General features: G+C 40.3%; 1 protein-coding gene across 2 annotated transcripts in view; it reads left to right on the plus strand.

The window, feature by feature from the left end:
* Positions 1-1,735: 1,735 nt before the first annotated feature.
* Positions 1,736-17,482, plus strand: part of LOC131678005 (unc-112-related protein) — a 340,909-nt gene continuing 325,162 nt past the window's right edge. Inside the window, exons 1-2 of one of the 2 annotated variants that reach the window (XM_058958122.1) lie at positions 1,736-2,013; positions 2,073-2,341. In XM_058958122.1, the coding sequence (XP_058814105.1) occupies positions 2,215-2,341 (127 nt within the window). In that variant the 5' untranslated portion in view covers positions 1,736-2,013; positions 2,073-2,214. Of the gene's footprint in view, positions 2,342-17,482 lie in introns of both variants that reach the window. The other variant, XM_058958120.1, reaches the window with a different exon arrangement.

A 17,482-nucleotide genomic window follows, 5' to 3' on the forward strand; every position in this document is an offset into this window, starting at 1 on the left:
AATGAAAATAAAATGGAAAAATGAACGTTTTCCCATTTTCCACTTCTTATTATTAGTCAGATACAAAATTACCATCACCACAAAATTCCAATTCCTTCAGATTTTTAAATTAATTTTATGGGATCCGGATCATCTGACATCAGCTTCATACGAGGTAGGCCGTTAGCACTCTTATCTGTGGAGGATAGTTGCCGACGGAATGATATTTGCAATATATGAATAACGTTTTACATTATATAGCCTTTGTTAATGCAATGACACGTCGGTATAGAAGGATAGGTGCAAACATTTGTCATTTTTTTGAGTAGCACGAAGCAGAGATCAGTTTTTTAGTAGAGATTCCGAAACATACTTAATATTGACATCAAATTGTGCAGATGAAATTATGAGCATTTAGTGGTTTCTCTATGATATGCTTCATCTGAGTTGCAAATTATAGGAATGCATACTCGCGTTGTTTAATTTCATGTATTCCTCAACGGAGATAGGATTGGTCAAAAGCTATAGGCGGTGCAGTGCTCCGATATTTTTACCCCATTCGTAGAAAATTGCCCGTTTGCCACACTACTCTCCATGTTGTTTCAGGTTGATATTTTTTGATTAGAACATTTTCTTCATAAACGTCAAACTATTTTAATGTTTCATAACTTTTAGTTCAAGCATTATATGCTTTTCAAGTGTAGCGCAGTAGAGCGTCAAAGCATTTGTAAATGCAATGCGATCAAACACTAAACCGTTGCTCTAAAGGTATGTATAATGCCTGTTACATTGCTCATAAGAGGCAATGTCTTGAAACATTTGGGATGTTGTGTTATGGCAGCACTGTTTTAAGAAAGTAGTTTTAGAGCAAATGAACATTATCGATGTTAAAATAATGCTTCAATATAATGCATGTGGTTATTTGGGAATGTCTTGAAACATTTGGGATGTTGTGTTATGGCAGCACTGTTTTAAGAAAGTAGTTTTAGAGCAAATGAACATTATCGATGTTAAAATAATGCTTCAATATAATGCATGTGGTTATTTGGGTATTTTTTTATGAAAGAAAACAAAAAATCGCCGTTTCCCTTGGGTAATTTTTGTCAGATGTCAGTTTCCCCAATTAACGGATACGACTCGCTAGTTAGGGCACAGTCGTGACCCAACAAACGAATTTGCGCTGTATTACATAGAAAATTTTAGCATATTTGAACAAAAAATGTCTTATTGAATTAAATTATACAATGTTTATTGCTTCAAACGGCAAAATAAATGGTACGAACATTTATTGCATTGAAACAATAATTAACTTTTAATCTCAATAAACATTTCCAGTTTAAATAAGTTTGCAATCATTTCAATAAAATATTTTTTGGAAAAGAGAACATTATTTGTTACTGAAACGATTTTATTGAATTCAATAAATAAATGTATTTTCTCTCTAACAATATTTTTTTCACTGAATTAAATCCATATAATTAAAAAAAAAACTATATTTTATTGCATGATTGCAAAACATGTTACGTATCTAAATATATTATTATCGTTTAGCGTAATCAAAATACCCACGATTTGCTTACGCACCGGTGCTGATAGTCAGTAGTTCGTGCAATGGTAGGGCAATTCACGGTTTTCGCTACTTGCCACCAGTGGAGCTGCGAGCAGATAGTTCTGGTATGTGAACTGTCCGGTAGCCGAATTCACGTTGGTAGTGCCTGCTGCCACCATTTTTATAAAGGCTTTTTTGCGCACCGTTCTCGATTAGTTCATCAGTTTGTGAGTGTTTATCGTGTTGTAAAGACGTGTCATGTTGTATTGTGTATTTCAATTAATCTGAGACAATTTGTTTTTCATATATAGGTTTTGCATCCCTCTTTTATGTTTTATTTGCTTTCAAATGAGTACATCAACTCACAAACGCAATAAACTGTGCTTAAGCCGCATTCTTTAAACATATGTACGAGATTTATGTCGTGATTGGTCGACATCAAGTTGTTAGTGCATAGGCGTTTTTACTCAACCAGTGCTATAACGGTGAGGTAACCTTTAAACAGTGGATGATGTAAGCAAGACTCATACATATTTACTCCCAGTAAAGTTCAGTTCTGAGAAATATTAAAGTGAGGAAAAATAAGTGGAAGAACGGAGAATCAAAAGAGAGGATATCATCACTGAAAAACAGAAGTGAACTAAAATTTCATTTAGTCAAGGATATACTACACAGCTCCAGAAGTAATGATACACGTAGGTGATAATACATGGAACCTGCGGGTATACATAACAGACCTGCAGGTCGAAAAAACATTGCGCGTGCGAGGTGACCTACACATAGGGGGCGTTATGCTAAGACTGGTAGATCCAGGTAAATTACTAAACTATATCTAGAGAAAATTTTCAATAGGACGTAAGTAACATTGAGAGCCTCTCTTTGTTTACTTTCTCTTTCGTTTATTACGACGTCATTACAACACTTTGTACTAATTTTCCAGTACATATCGAAAGCCGACGGTTTTTACTACAATATTATGCAAAGAGTAGAGTAGTAAATGTTGATAATATTATACTTGATCGCACTTCAACATTCCGACAGTAGCTTTCGATTCACTACTTACATATCTCGGGTGTGTTTTCAAAAGGCCGTAAGTGAGAAAAGTAAACTTTTCGAACCTTACTATCGTATCACACGAATAGGATTCTCCAAAAACGGCAGACTACTAAACTGCCCATAAACGCATAAGAGTCCCATGTGGATTTTTGTCGAAAATGAGTTATCCGTTGGATTGTTTTCTGTATCGCCACTTAATCACACTGCACAAATAAGATTACAGGGTTTGTTCAGAAAATATAAAAAAAAATACCAAAACATGGTTGTCCCATCCATTTGGCTCAATGGATGGGACAATCTTGAACAGTGTTTTTCTCGGTTTGCTGTTTTTCAACGTGGGACTCTTATGCTGTTATGGGCAGTAAATTATTAAATTAAAAAACGTACACGTTTTAGTAATCATATTTTTTAAACAACGCATACGTCCTTTTGATTTCCCGCGGTCGTATAAACATTAATATTGGAACCGCTTCAAAGTGGAGATACGCGCGTAGCAAAATGTCGTAAGCGACATTTTAATTCAGCTAATTTTACAACTGTACATACGCTTATATAAAAGGGACTTATGTCCGACATTTTTAAATGAATATATTATTGCACTTACGTCGTTGAAAAATTAATTATTCTCGTAATTGTTTTTTGAATGCAGAGAATAATTTTGCAGAGAAATAATTACCATTCCTTTCCAACCGAAAATGGTAGTGTATTGGAACGATAAACAAAATTCTACCTCAACACCACTCGCAGAGCAAAACAATAGTAACCTACCTGTTGTAAATGACAATATGCTGATAACTAAACGATAATGTAATGAAAAAGTAGCGCAAAACTAATAATACAGTTAACTCTCCCAATGTCGATATCGAAGGGACCATCGACATAGGGAGAGATCGACATATAGTACCCAATGATTTTCTTTGAGACAACTTCGGGACATCATAATGCATACCGGGAAATGAAGATATATGCTCGTATTGGGGGAGTAGGGTAGTAGATGACGAGGTAAAGTGCACGCGCAGTGCAAAACATCAGGTTTGCTGTTTGAGAAGGTATTCCTTATTTGCGGTTTATCATTCTGACACACATGTAATTGAAATTGTTTTAAAATGAAATGGTTGCATTTTTATAGCACGTTAAAGTCAAAATTTTGAACCCAAAAATGCATAGTTTCTAGAAAACCTCGATATGTGCAGATTAAGGGGTTATATATGTTAAGATGCGGGAAAAAGGGAAAAGTTTGAATTTTTATAAATGTATGTAGCGTATTTTTATGAAATACTTGTTATACGTTTAGCGTAGTACAATGTCCAATTTGGAAAATCCACTTGAAAACATAAAAATATTAATAATTGTCGAAGTTATAGCAATTTCCGCAAAACTCCTCTTTTTTCAAAGAGGTTTGCCATGACTACGATTCCAGTCCAACAGCTCAACTGAAACCATCAAACTAAAAAAATTCTTAGTGTATATACCTGTGGTGTCCTTGAACGATTGATTGAAAAAAAATTCCTTCTTTTTGGATACGGGGACAATTTTTCCTAAAAAAAATCACCTGAACAAAATTATTAAAAAAATTAACATTAATATGAAAATTTTGACAAGAAATGAAATCGTTCAAGGACACGGAAGTTAAAGTACGAACGGGCAAAAACAGGTTTTGAGATCGGTTAAAAAAATTTTCGGCAATCGTAGTCACCGCAAACACGTTTTTGAGAAACATGATTTCGAGATAAACGCGTTAAAAGTTTCAAGTATAGGCCACACCTCTATAAGGGAGTAAGATGAAAAACACTATAACTTTGCGTTTACTGCTTCGATCTCTATAAAAATTTGAGATAACATTCTTGAGAACCTGATCTTTACGAAGAATAGAAAAAATTGATTTTTTAGCCGACCTCAACATATGTGATCCCTTAAGATGAATTCGTTTTACAAAGTCTCGTAGGAAAACGTATTGAATATCCACTTTATGCAAAATCAGGTAATTGTTTACTTTAGCTACTTTTCCCCCTGTAAGTGGAAAACATGTTTTTCTTTCGTGAATATGCTAGTTTAGTGCTTAAAAATATTCATAAAAAGAAGGCGGAAAGCGAAATTTTTTAATAATTCATTAATGAGACTAAAAATAAGTTCTACCTACTAACCTTGCACATAGGGTTATTGTGCTCCCGAAAGTACCGCTACCGTGTGCTACCGCGCAGTCGGACTTAAACTAGAGATAGCCCCTGTGTTTGATTATACCGGGCAAACGAGTGGATCACAGGTTCGCTTACGTTTCCGATGACGAGTACGAGAACTACGGCTGTGCGGCATAGCCACATTAAACTAGCTTCGCCAAAAACCTTACTTTCGGGAGCACAATAACCCTGTGAACAAAGTTATTAGGTACAACTTGCGTTAAAGCTAATTAATGAATTATTAAAAATTTTCGCTTTCTGCCTCTTTTTTTATGAATCTACAACACTAAACTAGCATATTGACGAAAGCAAAACATGTTTTCCCCTCTCCTAGGTTGACGGGTTTGACGGTATTGCAAACATCTTCAAGCATATTTGAGCAGACACCTGCTTTAGGATGGTTATTGCATTGCGCCTCGTTAGTGGTGCATCGAGGAGACCGAGAGGGCTTATGGACCTTTTTTATGTTTTGTGTTTTTTCATACTCTGCACCAGTCCAAACTAACAGTCAACTAAGAGCCTGTGCACACTGGCGTGGCCGATTGGCGGGTCGCCGTGGATTGACTTTTTCTGTGAGCTGTGTTTGCAGACATTGTTCAACAGCTTAACGGCAGTCTTTGTGAGCACGGCTCGCAGTGGAAGTCATTGTGTGTCGATTTATCGGTCGACCTCGGCAACGTGCACAGGCGCATTAAAAAAAATAACAGTAGAACCCTATTAGTTGTGTTGTGTTGTAATAATTGTGGTTTTTGGTACTAGTGTACAGTTGTGTGCTAGCCGTGTGTCTATCTATGTATGTGGGCGTCTGAGTATTTGTGACATGTGGACCAGGGAATGGATGCAGAACTGACTTATATGATGGAATAGTGGGGAATCCTTCTTGGGATTCGTTGGTCATTTTTTACTGGTGTTCAATTTGTGCATTCGATTCGATTCATTCGGATTGGATAAATGAAGGAACGATTGATTTACCGATGCACGTCAATGATCCATTCCCGTCCAGCATAGCATGAGAAACTTCTAACGGAGTTAATTGTCGATAATGGTAGATATGTGCATATATGTATTTTTTTTTTTTTACAATGGAGAAGACCTTTATGTCCTAGCCCAGTACACGTGCTAACGGTAGGGTCCAATCTACCACACTGGGTGCACTGGGGGCGTGTCGGACTCGAATGGTGACCAGCCATTAATACCGACTAAACTCCATTGGGCTCCGCCATCATTCCTCCCAGGAACTACCTCTCGGTATTACTTCTGGGGGGATGGCTGTACTGAATGTACTCATTCACTCTCACTCGCGCGATCATACATCCTGTATGAGGCTTACTTGGGTGCTCTCTCAATCACACTTTGATTCACTCTCAAACACTCCCACATGAGGCTGACTTTTGTGCTCACCTTTTACGTTCCATGCGAGGCTGACTTGTGTGCTCACCTTACTCATTCCTTGCTAGACTTACTTTTGTGCTCGCCCTACCCATCCATGTGAGGCTGACTTGGGTGCTCACCCTATCACCTGATTCACTCTCAATCATGCCACTCTATTGTACCTTTGTCACTCCCTCTGGCATCCCATGTGGGACATTTTTCTTAGGCCCCACTTCTGACATACCATGCGAGGCTGACTTTTGTGCTCACCTTTTTCATTCCTTGCTAGGCTGACTTGTGCTAGCCTCTACCAACCTGTGAGGCTGACTTTTATGCTCACCCTTAACATGCAATGTGAGGCTGACTTGGATGCTCACCCTTTCACTCCTCTGCCACGCCATGAGGCATCGATAGCTTAGTTCCAACATACTACGCTACGACCCTCCCGTCTTGGCATGAGGCAGTCCACTTATACGCCTATACACTCACTCTTCTGTCTTGCTTCGGGGTGGCTGGGTTTACCCCTTACGCGGTTGCCATTCGCTGCGCCAACCTACCTCGGCATGAACAGACCATTCACTCTCTTATTTTACGCTTGGCCTTTTTCGCTCCAGCTAACCAATCACTAGTTAGCCGTGCCCGCCGTCTGTTGCTCGGTTCGCCAGATTACCTGTAGCCTACTGGCAATCTGGATGGTAGCAGCCGAGACTGCGTTCCACTTCTCCACCGTTTGACACATCCGCTGAATAAGGGTATCCGGGGTTGTGTCCCAGCCACAGACGTCAAGCATTGCTCTTCTTTCGACGTCGAACCGATGACATACGAACAGTATGTGTTCGGCAGTTTCATCTACACCTGGGCAGTCCGGGCAGACTGGGACCTCCGCGTGCCCGAACCTGTGGAGGTACTGACGGAAACAGCCATGGCCTGACAGGAATTGTGTCAGGTGGAAGTGAACTTCCCCATGGGGTCTTCCCACCCAGCTCGATATGCTAGGTATCAGCCGGTGGGTCCACCTACCTTTCGAGGAGTTGTCCCACTCACGCTGCCATCTGGCGACCGAGGTCACCCTGGTGCGCTCGCGGGCTCCCCTATTTCCACGTAGCTCAAAGCACTCCTCATCTTCCCGAATGACCAGCCCGACTGGCATCATGCTCGCTATCACGCAGGATGCATCGTGTGATACCGTGCGGTAGGCAGATATCACTCTGAGGCACATCACGCGGTAGGTGCTCTCCAGTTTCTGTAGGTAACTGGTTACCCTCAGTGCTCTTGACCATGACGGGCCGCCGTACCTGAGGATAGATACGGCAACGCCTGCCAGTAACCTACGTCTACTGGCGCACACCTTTGAGCTGTTGGACATCATTCTCGATAGTGCCGCAACAGCAGTCGACGCTCTCTTGCACGTATAGTCGACATGGCTGCCGAAGGTCAGCTTGTCGTCTATAATGACTCCGAGAGACTTCAGACTTCGCTGTGAAGTGATCGCGACTTCTCCCACATGGATAACTGCATGTTGTGCCGACTTGCGGTTGTTGACGATAACTACCTCCGTCTTATGATGAGCGAGCTCCAGGCCTCTCGCGCTCATCCATTCCTCCACCGTGCTAATCGCGTGTTCTGCGGTTAGTTCTACCTCAGGAATTGACTCCCCGTAGACCTCCAAGGTTACGTCGTCGGCAAAGCCGACGATCTTGACCCCAGGAGGGAACTTCAGTCTCAGAACCCCGTCATACATGAGGTTCCATAGCACCGGGCCTAGGATCGAGCCCTGCGGGACTCCGGCGGTAATCGGAACCCTTTTCTGACCGGCATCGGTCTCGTATAGCAGTACGCGGTTTTGGAAGTAACTTTCCAGGATCCGGTACAGACCCACCGGTAGGCTAAGGCGGTGTAACGAGAGCGCGATGGCATCCCAGCTTGCGCTGTTGAATGCGTTCTTCACGTCAAGTGTCACTAACGCACAGTATCGAATACCTCGCCTTTTTCGTTGGATCGCTATCTCGGCAGTATTTATCACTGAGTTGAGAGCGTCCACTGTGGACTTACCCTTCCGAAAGCCAAACTGGTTGCTTGACAGACCGTCCGTACCTTCCGCGTACGGGGTGAGCCTGTTGAGGATGATCCTCTCAAGCAGTTTGCCAGTCGTGTCTATCAGACAGATTGGTCTGTACGCCGATGGGTCGCCTGGCGGCTTCCCGGGCTTCGGCAACAGCACCAGTTTCTGCCTTTTCCATCTATCGGGGAAACGGCACTCGTCAAGGCATCTCTGCATAGCTAGCCTGAACATGTTCGGGTTCGCTATGATCGCTGCCTTGAGAGCGTTGTTTGGAACTCCATCCGGCCCTGGAGCTTTGTTCATTGCTAGGGATTTAGCCACTGCGAGTAGTTCTTCATTCGTCACTGGAACCACCATTTCGACCGTGCCCGCACTGTCTCGTAGTGCAGGTGGCCAGGGGCTTGTGGCTCGAGACGGGAAGAGTACTTCGATAATCGTTGCCAACCGGTCCGGAGACCGTTCTGGGGGTGAGGAGCCCCCTTTGGTCTTGGCCATCACAATCCGGTAGGCGTCACCCCACGGATTCGCGTTGGCACTCTCACACAGGTTGTCGAAACACGCTCTCTTGCTGCTTTTAATAGCCTTGTTAAGGGCTAATTTCGCAGCTCGAAACACTTCACGGCGGTTCTCTCTTGCATCCTCGGTGCGAGCTCTTTGCATCCTACGTCTAGCTCTGAGACAGGCTGACCGTAGAGCTGCAATCTCGGCACTCCACCAGTATACCGGGCATTTACCGTTTCTTGGCAGTGTTTTTCTCGGCATAGTGGCGTCGCACGCGCGTGATAGAACAGCTACCAGCGCATCCCCGCTTAGACTGTCGGTGTTGGCCTCCAGTCCCAGGGCCGCGGTGAAAGCTTCGCTGTCGAAGTGATTGGACTTCCACCCGCGTACCTGACAGGGATCTCCCGCCCTCGGATGCTGCACACCATAGTTGATCTTAAAGCGGATTGCTAAATGATCGCTATGGGTGTAGCCTTCGTCTACCCTCCATTCCATGCCTGGAGCCAGACTCGGGCTGGCAAAGGTCAAATCAATCCACGCCTCCACTCCGTTTCTACGGAATGTACTAGCGGAGCCATCATTAGCTAGCACAGTATCGAGTTTCGCAAACGCTTCCATTAGCGCTTGACCCCTGCTATTTGTACAGCGGCTGCCCCACTCCACTGCCCAAGCGTTGAAGTCTCCCGCTATTACTACCGGTTTCCGGCCCACGAGGTCCGACGAGAGCCTGTCGATCATCTGGTAGAACTGTTCGATTGGCCACCTTGTGTATATATGTATGTGTGTGTGTGTGTGTGTGTGTGTGTGTGTGTATATATATATATATATATATATATATATATATATATATATATATATATATATATATATATATATATATATATATATATATATATATATATATATATATATATATATATATATATATATATGTATGTATATATGTATATATATATATATGTATGTATATATGTGTATATATATATATATATATATATATATATATATATATATATATATATATATATATATATATATATATATATATATATATATATATATATATATATATATATATATATATATATATATATATATATATATATATATATATATATATATATATATATATATATATATATATATATATATATATATATATATATATATATATATATATATATATATATATATATATATATATATATATATATATATATATATATATATATATATATATATATATATATATATATATATATATATATATATATATATATATATATATATATATATATATATATATATATATATATATATATATATATATATATATATATATATATATATATATATATATATATATATATATATATATATATATATATATATATATATATGTATGTATGAATATGTATGTGTATATATATGTGTATCATTTTCTGGCCTTTGGACGATTCCAAGTAGTTTTATTGCATGGTACATGTGTTGTTCAATTAATATTCAATAACAGTACTAACTCTACTCTTTATTTTATTTTATTTATTTTCGATCTCATGCGTCATATTCCTCTGATGACTTCTCCGAGATAATTTAACATAAAAGGGCAACATTGCTGTCAACAATGACTATTCGCTGCCATCAGACGTCGCCAGGTTTTAGAAAAATTGAGATGTACTTTCATACTCAATTGAATACGATAAATAGGAACGAACAACAAACTGTAAGTAGCATATTGCACATGTCTTATTTTAACATCATGCATATTTGTATTAACATATTATTTACAGGTAACACACATATCTCAACATGCAACACTTCCCATACACACGTAAACATTCACACACGCAAATATACAAATGCTCGACAGGTGACTGGGCCAAGTGCATTCACTCGTAGGATCTATCATTTCGATGATCGCCTCGATTCTACGAAACCAGTGCACAATTAAGCTGACATAAGCTAGTCTCGTCTGGTGAATGCATGTAACCTGGAAGCCCCAGACACGACAGGACGAGACGGACAGATGACGGACTGGACTCGACGGGGCCTAGTTCAGAGTTTTAGGCATTTTTCAATGCACGGCTAGCGACCTCAAAAAAAAAGAATATTGACGAAAGCAAAACATGTTTTCCACTTACAGGGGGAGAAGTAGCTAAAGTAAACAATTACCCAAAATCATATCTTTTCTGCCCCTACATGCAGAATGTTGATATAGAGCCCTGATCGCCAATTTTCATTTCATTATGTATATGCTGATTGTATACTATTCCCCCGAAAATCATTCCCCAGAAGGCCAATCCCCAGAATTCCACTCCCCAGAATATCGTCCCCCAGAATATCGTCCCCCAGAATATACTATTCCCCAGAAAGTCATTTCCCAGAATGCACCATTCCCCAGCATTCCATACCCCAGAATACACCATCTCCCAGAAAGTCATTCCCCAGAAAAGTAACTTTTTTTATTGATTTGATGAGGCAAATCACTTGTGATGCCCTCGGCATGATACTGTACCTTGATGTGGTCCGGGGGCTTTTCCACCAAAGCAATATTACAGTGATTATATCACATAAACTTGGGATACGATTATTTTCTTTTTAGTTAAGCTACATTGTGATCAATTTTAGTACTTAACTTGGCGACCTTTATTATCCACTGCTATGGTCAAATAATATACAATGTGGGTTTAGGGCCCAATTCTCTCTGCAGGCACCTCATTCCAAACGTACAAACGTGGTCTACGCGATAACACAAACCTGGTCACAAATACGAACGCCCGCGATCTCGCCAATATTCAAACACCCCGATTGATTAGGTGAACGTTGGAACCTAAGAACCTAAGCTCGCGCAATCATGAATCGGTCACGTCCGGAAGTCTCTGCCCTTGATCATAGCAGCCCAAATTCATGCCTTTAGTTGGACCAATAGAAACAAAAACTAGAACAGACGTCCATGTGCGATCGTTGGCGAATACGCGAACATGCGAATGGCCACACGCTTATAAAAATAATGTGTCCACGCGAAGTTACATACTAGCACACGCGACAAAAACGTCCACATACAAACGCTCGAGTCCTTCTCGATCATCCACGCACGACTACACCCACGATCTCGTAAAAAGTATAACACCCTGGTGACTAAGTGAATGGTTTAGCACTTATAAATTAACAATCCCGGTCTCGAGAGTGAACCTCCAAATGCCCGTGTTCCCGCGAAACTACATAAAAATCGAATGCAAAGTCACATACACGCGACAAAAAAAAATATCAAAATGCTTGAGCCCTTCGCGACCATCCACGCAACCCATACTCGCGCTCTTCCAGACATTATAACATCCCGGTGATAATATGAACGTCTCGGCACTTGTAATCACTCAAACGCAGTCTCAAGCGTGAACCTACAGTCCCCCGCACTCGCGCATTCATGAATCGTTCGCGTCCGGAAGTCTCTATCCCCGATTCCAGAAGTCTAGGTCCATGCCTTAATTAAATCAATTAGCTCTACAGTTCCAGTAGGACAACTCTCGAAAAAATCGGCATATTATTAATACTCAATAACAATACTAACTCTTCCCTTTATTTTATTTTTTTTATTTATTTTCGGTCTCATGCGTTATTTTCTTGTGATGACCTTTTTGAGCTCATACATCCAAGAAGAGCAACATTGCTGCCAACAATGATTCTTCTCTGCCATCGGACGTCGCCAGGTTTTAGAACAATGGATATGTATTCTCATACTCGATGGTATCAGATAAGTAGGAACGATCAACAAACTGCAAGTAGTATATTACACATTTCTTGTTTTGAAGTATAAAATATTCGTATTAAAATATTATTTACAGGCTCTACACATATCTCAACACACACAAATACACAAATGCTTGACAGGTGACTGGGCCAAGTGCATTCACTCGTAGGATCTATCATTTCGATGATCGTCTCGATTCTACGAAACCAGTGCACAAGTAAGCTGACATAAGCTAGTCTCATCTGGTGAATGCATGTAACCTGGAAACCCCAGACACGACAGGACGAGACGGACAGACTGGACTCGACGGGGCCTAGTTCAGAGTTTTTGAGCATTCTTCAATGCACGGTTATTGACCTAAAAAAAAGAAACATTCGGCATGTTATTTTCCCTTTTATTACTGTATCTTGAGTTGGGTTCATACTGATATTCACTAGCACAGTCAATTGCATATTCTCCCATATACATTCACATCCAAAACGTGCAAACGCCCATAACTTTCGCGATAACACAAACCTGGTCAAAAACGCGAACTTACATTACAATTTCAATCATACACATACACCTACGCTCGCAATTTCGCCAACACCCCTTTACTTAAGTGAACTTTTCAGCTCCTATAACTTTACAACCGCGGTCTCAAGCACCCACCACTCGCGCGATCATAGACCGGCTACGTGCGGAATTCTCTACTCTCGATCAGCCTAGACTCATGCCTTCAGTTGGACCGATCGGGAAAGATGCTCATATTCACTAGACAACACGTTTCTCTACCAAACACTGAAAATTAATTATTAGATTCACGGTCCGCGCGCGTTCGTTCGAGAATATACGTGAATGTGCGAATGGCAACACGGATCTAAAACCGGATTTATGCACGCAAAGTTGGAGACACGCTGGCATTCATATGCTCGAGCCTTTAGCGATCACACTATTACACAATTAGTAAACGCCCACGCTAACTCAGACAGATATGCACTCCTGGACTCGAACGCTAAAAACCACACCTTCCACGCATACACCACCCAGGACTGAACATTAGATTCATACATACAAAGCAACAAGTAATAATTACAGGTATTCGACTGGCAACCGGGGGAAGTACATCTCAAACGCAGAACTTATCATTTCAATGATGGCCTTGGATCTGCGTTGCCTGTGTTCAAGGCACCATAGCTTTGTCCGTCAGGTCAAGGATGTGTGAAACCCGCTAGCCACCACCCTCGGCCCTAGCTGCCCATAAAGGGATAAAAAAAAATGAGGCAAATCACTTGTGATGCATTTTTAAAAATCAGCGAAATTAAATGCATTTATTTCCATCAACATAGAAATTCATAATGTATTTTGCTTTGCGTGCAATGTCTTTTGCGTTGCGTGCAAGACGTCAAAACCGTACAAAAAACTAGCCTTACATTCCAAAAAACGTCGAACAACTTGTATCAGCGTAGGACGTTTGTTGAACAAATTTTTCTGCGAGGGAGTGCAAAGTTGATGCAAAAATGGAAATTAAATGCATTTTTCTAATTTGATGCAAATTTGTTATATATTGCTAGAGTGATCTGCCCCTAGACGTACCCACTTCCATCGAACAACATTCTTCGATTCGGTCACATTTGAAATGATTTGCATTGTGTTGAAACCGGAAGTTAGGATGACATTATTTAATCCGAATTTAAATAAAGAATAGCTTTCTTTATTTAAATTCCCGAAAAACCATTCCACAGAAACTAAGATACCGAAGTGTTTTCCCCAGAAAGAACTATTCTCCAGAAAACCATATCCAGAATGAACCAATGCTCATAAGTTCATTCTACAGTTATAACCATTTCCCAGACATTTTTTTTGAAGTGGGAATTTTTTTTGATGAAAATCAAGCATTTTTTCAGTATGTTGCCCATATTGCTCCCCTCGAAAAGCGCACTGGTAGCAGCATTAGACAATAGCAATATAGGACAAATCGCAAAATTCAGTACAGGTGTGTTTTTTAGTGCCATTCAACAGAAACCATAGAAAGTGGTAGCCCCCTTCCTAGGATCTAAAAGAATGAAACAGTGTTATGTAAGTAAGGTTATGTGGCGAAACCAAAACTTTGTACATTACCTAAGTCAATGCATGATGCTGGTACGGATAAGCCGCCGAAAGCGGCGGCTCCTTGCAAAAATATCGTTGCACCAGTCAGGGCCGGCGGAAAGTGTGGGTAGTATGGGTAGTACTACCCACTCGAAAATAACCGAGTGGGTAATTACCCACTCGAAATTTTGAACCATTTCAAAAAATTTAGATGCGCAACGCATGTATCTCGCACTACACACATTTGAAAACATCGATGTACCATAATTCCATTTGCATAAACGAACGTGATTTAATGTGAATGTAATGTAAGCGTGTGCATTGCGAAATGGAAACAATCCTTACTAATGGACCCCTCACCCTATGCTTTCTACCCACTCGGGCGTAAAGTGTTTCGCCGCCCCTGGCACCAGTTCGACTAAAACGCCAGCTACACCTTTTATACACGCTTCCAACCACTCATTTACAAATTACTCAACCCTCAGGCCCAGGAGCAATTGGTATATCCCCCTATACTTGCACATATGTCAGTAGCGCCATAATCGCAAATGCGATAACAGTCCCAACTAATAATATATTCAATTCAAAATGATCGCTAACATTGACGAATAATTGTTGTCGAGTATTATGTCTAACTCTTTGGTAAAAGTACCATTTGGCGTAAGGTATGAAAACACTTTCGAATGTATTTAGTGCAACCTGTTTGAGTAAACCGAGCAATCGGGTGGATCGTACATTTGCGTACGAAACATTCCCAATACAAAAGAAAGATAAATGCTCCAAAAACCCACGAAACCATTTGTCAAAATATGCATTCATTTCGATTTTAATATGGATTTAACCAAAGCTCCAAAGAAGGAATCAACATATATGTTTGAATAAACCGGGCAGACGAAAAGATCACAAGTTTGCGTGCAAGAGTTAATTGGCGTACAAATTCAAAGAACTGCTCATGTTTGAAAGAAGGATCCAAGTCCTATATTCGAGTAAACCAGTTATACGAGAGGATAACAGGTTTGCTTGCGAGAGGCCGCCGCTCTCGACGGCACATCCTCAGCAGCTTAACACCGCATAAGTTCCTTTAATTGGGTATGCGCAAACCTTTGACCTAATCACAAATAATGAATAAAAACCATAAGTTTTCTGGGGAATGGGGCATTCTGGGGAATGACTTTCTGGAGAATGGGGCATTCTGGGGAATGACTTTCGGGAGAATGGGGCATTCTGGATAATGGTTTTCTAGAGATTGGTACATTCTGGGAAATGTCTTTCTGGGGTATGGTACATTCTGGGGAAGGGAATTCTGGGGAATGGCTTTCTGGGAAATGACTTTCGGGGGAATGGTATACAACCGTATATGCTTTGTGATGTCCTGAGAGAAAAAAAAACACATCGACATAGAGAGAGAGAATAATGCAGGCAAATGTAAAGCTAGGTACATCGAGATAGGGAGATATCGAGATAGAGAAAATATCGACATAGAGGAGTTTTATACGTGCGATCTGAAGGGACCTACGAAATAATCGAGATAGAGAAAAATATCGACATAGAGAGAGTTAACTGTAGTACGAAAAATAGACAATTTTTAAGTTACAAGTTCTACGTCATATCGACAAAAAATATGAAAACAAAAAAACCGGCTCATTCGACGTTTGCCTTATGTCAGAGAAGAGAAAGGCCACTCGAAATCAAAACTTCTCACAATTCTTTTTAAAATCACTAGCGGCGCGTGGTGTCGAAGCCCTGCAAAATACATTGTTAATCAACACATTAGTTCAAAATTATACGACGTTACTGGTATAAAATATCTAGCAAATTCATCCCCGATAATCCGACAAGTGGTCAGAATATGTTCTTCCCAGCCCCCTGCTAGGCAACCATTTTGTCCTAGCCAACATCTGCCTTTGTTAAAATCAAAACAACCCAATGCTGTTGCACGGGCGGCATGGGCCTAGAGGTGGCTAGGCCCACTATATGTTGACTACTGTCAAAGTCTGTATATCTCCATAGCGGATGACAGGAGTGACACCCTCCTGGTTCTTTCAAATAAAAATTGTCATGCAATAATTAACCGATCTTTCAAACATTGACTGCGTTTTTGGGTTGCAAACGGATATTTTACTTTAAATATTAACCTATCCTTTTCCATAGAAAAACGAAAGTTTAACTGTTTTTCGTTGAAGTATGTAAGCATACATTTACGTTTAAATGCCGAAACTTTTGACTGCACAGTTGATTCTTAGCGCACTGGCCAAGAAAGATTTTCAATGGATATCTTCCCAATGGTTATTGTGTGTCCTTTCTTTTGAGAACCACAACGCAAGGACATTAAATTTAAACAAACAGCATTTTCTTAGTCAGCCATTTTCCTATTTCAGGATTCGATATTAGTTTTTTGGTCCTTATACAAGTGAAGGAAATTAGTTTATAATTATTTTCAATCTTTAATATTAAAGGCCGCTTTGTATAAATTCTCAATTCTCTCAATTCTTTTCAAGGATTTAACGTCTCATTTCAATTTTTACGAAATGTCACCAAGGTCTGTAAACCATGATGGGCTCGAAAACTTCAGCGGATTGATTCGTATGAAAAATGCAAACGACAGAGGTCTAAGGAGTAGAAACAAAGCTATAGCGCTGTTCATCTTGTTCCTGTACGGGGGCGGAGCGCGTGGCGTGAAACTATAAACGTGAATAATCTCGAAATCATGTTTTACCGAAAACGTTGTTGCAATGACTAGGATTGCCGAAATATCTTTCGGACGATTCCAATTTTTGTTTTAAATTCTTCGTAACTTTTTTCCTTCTCCTAAAATAATCGAAAATTTTTTATTCGCGTAATTGTTAGTTATCCACAGGAAAATTTAAAAAAAAATAATTAGAAAAAAATACGCAAGATATGGTAGGTATGCCGAAACACAGAGAACAGATGTCCATCTTCAGCATTCAACTTGTGTAAAATCTCTAACG

Source organism: Topomyia yanbarensis, chromosome 1 (assembly GCF_030247195.1).
Source record: "Topomyia yanbarensis strain Yona2022 chromosome 1, ASM3024719v1, whole genome shotgun sequence".
NCBI classification, from domain to species: Eukaryota; Metazoa; Arthropoda; class Insecta; order Diptera; family Culicidae; genus Topomyia; species Topomyia yanbarensis.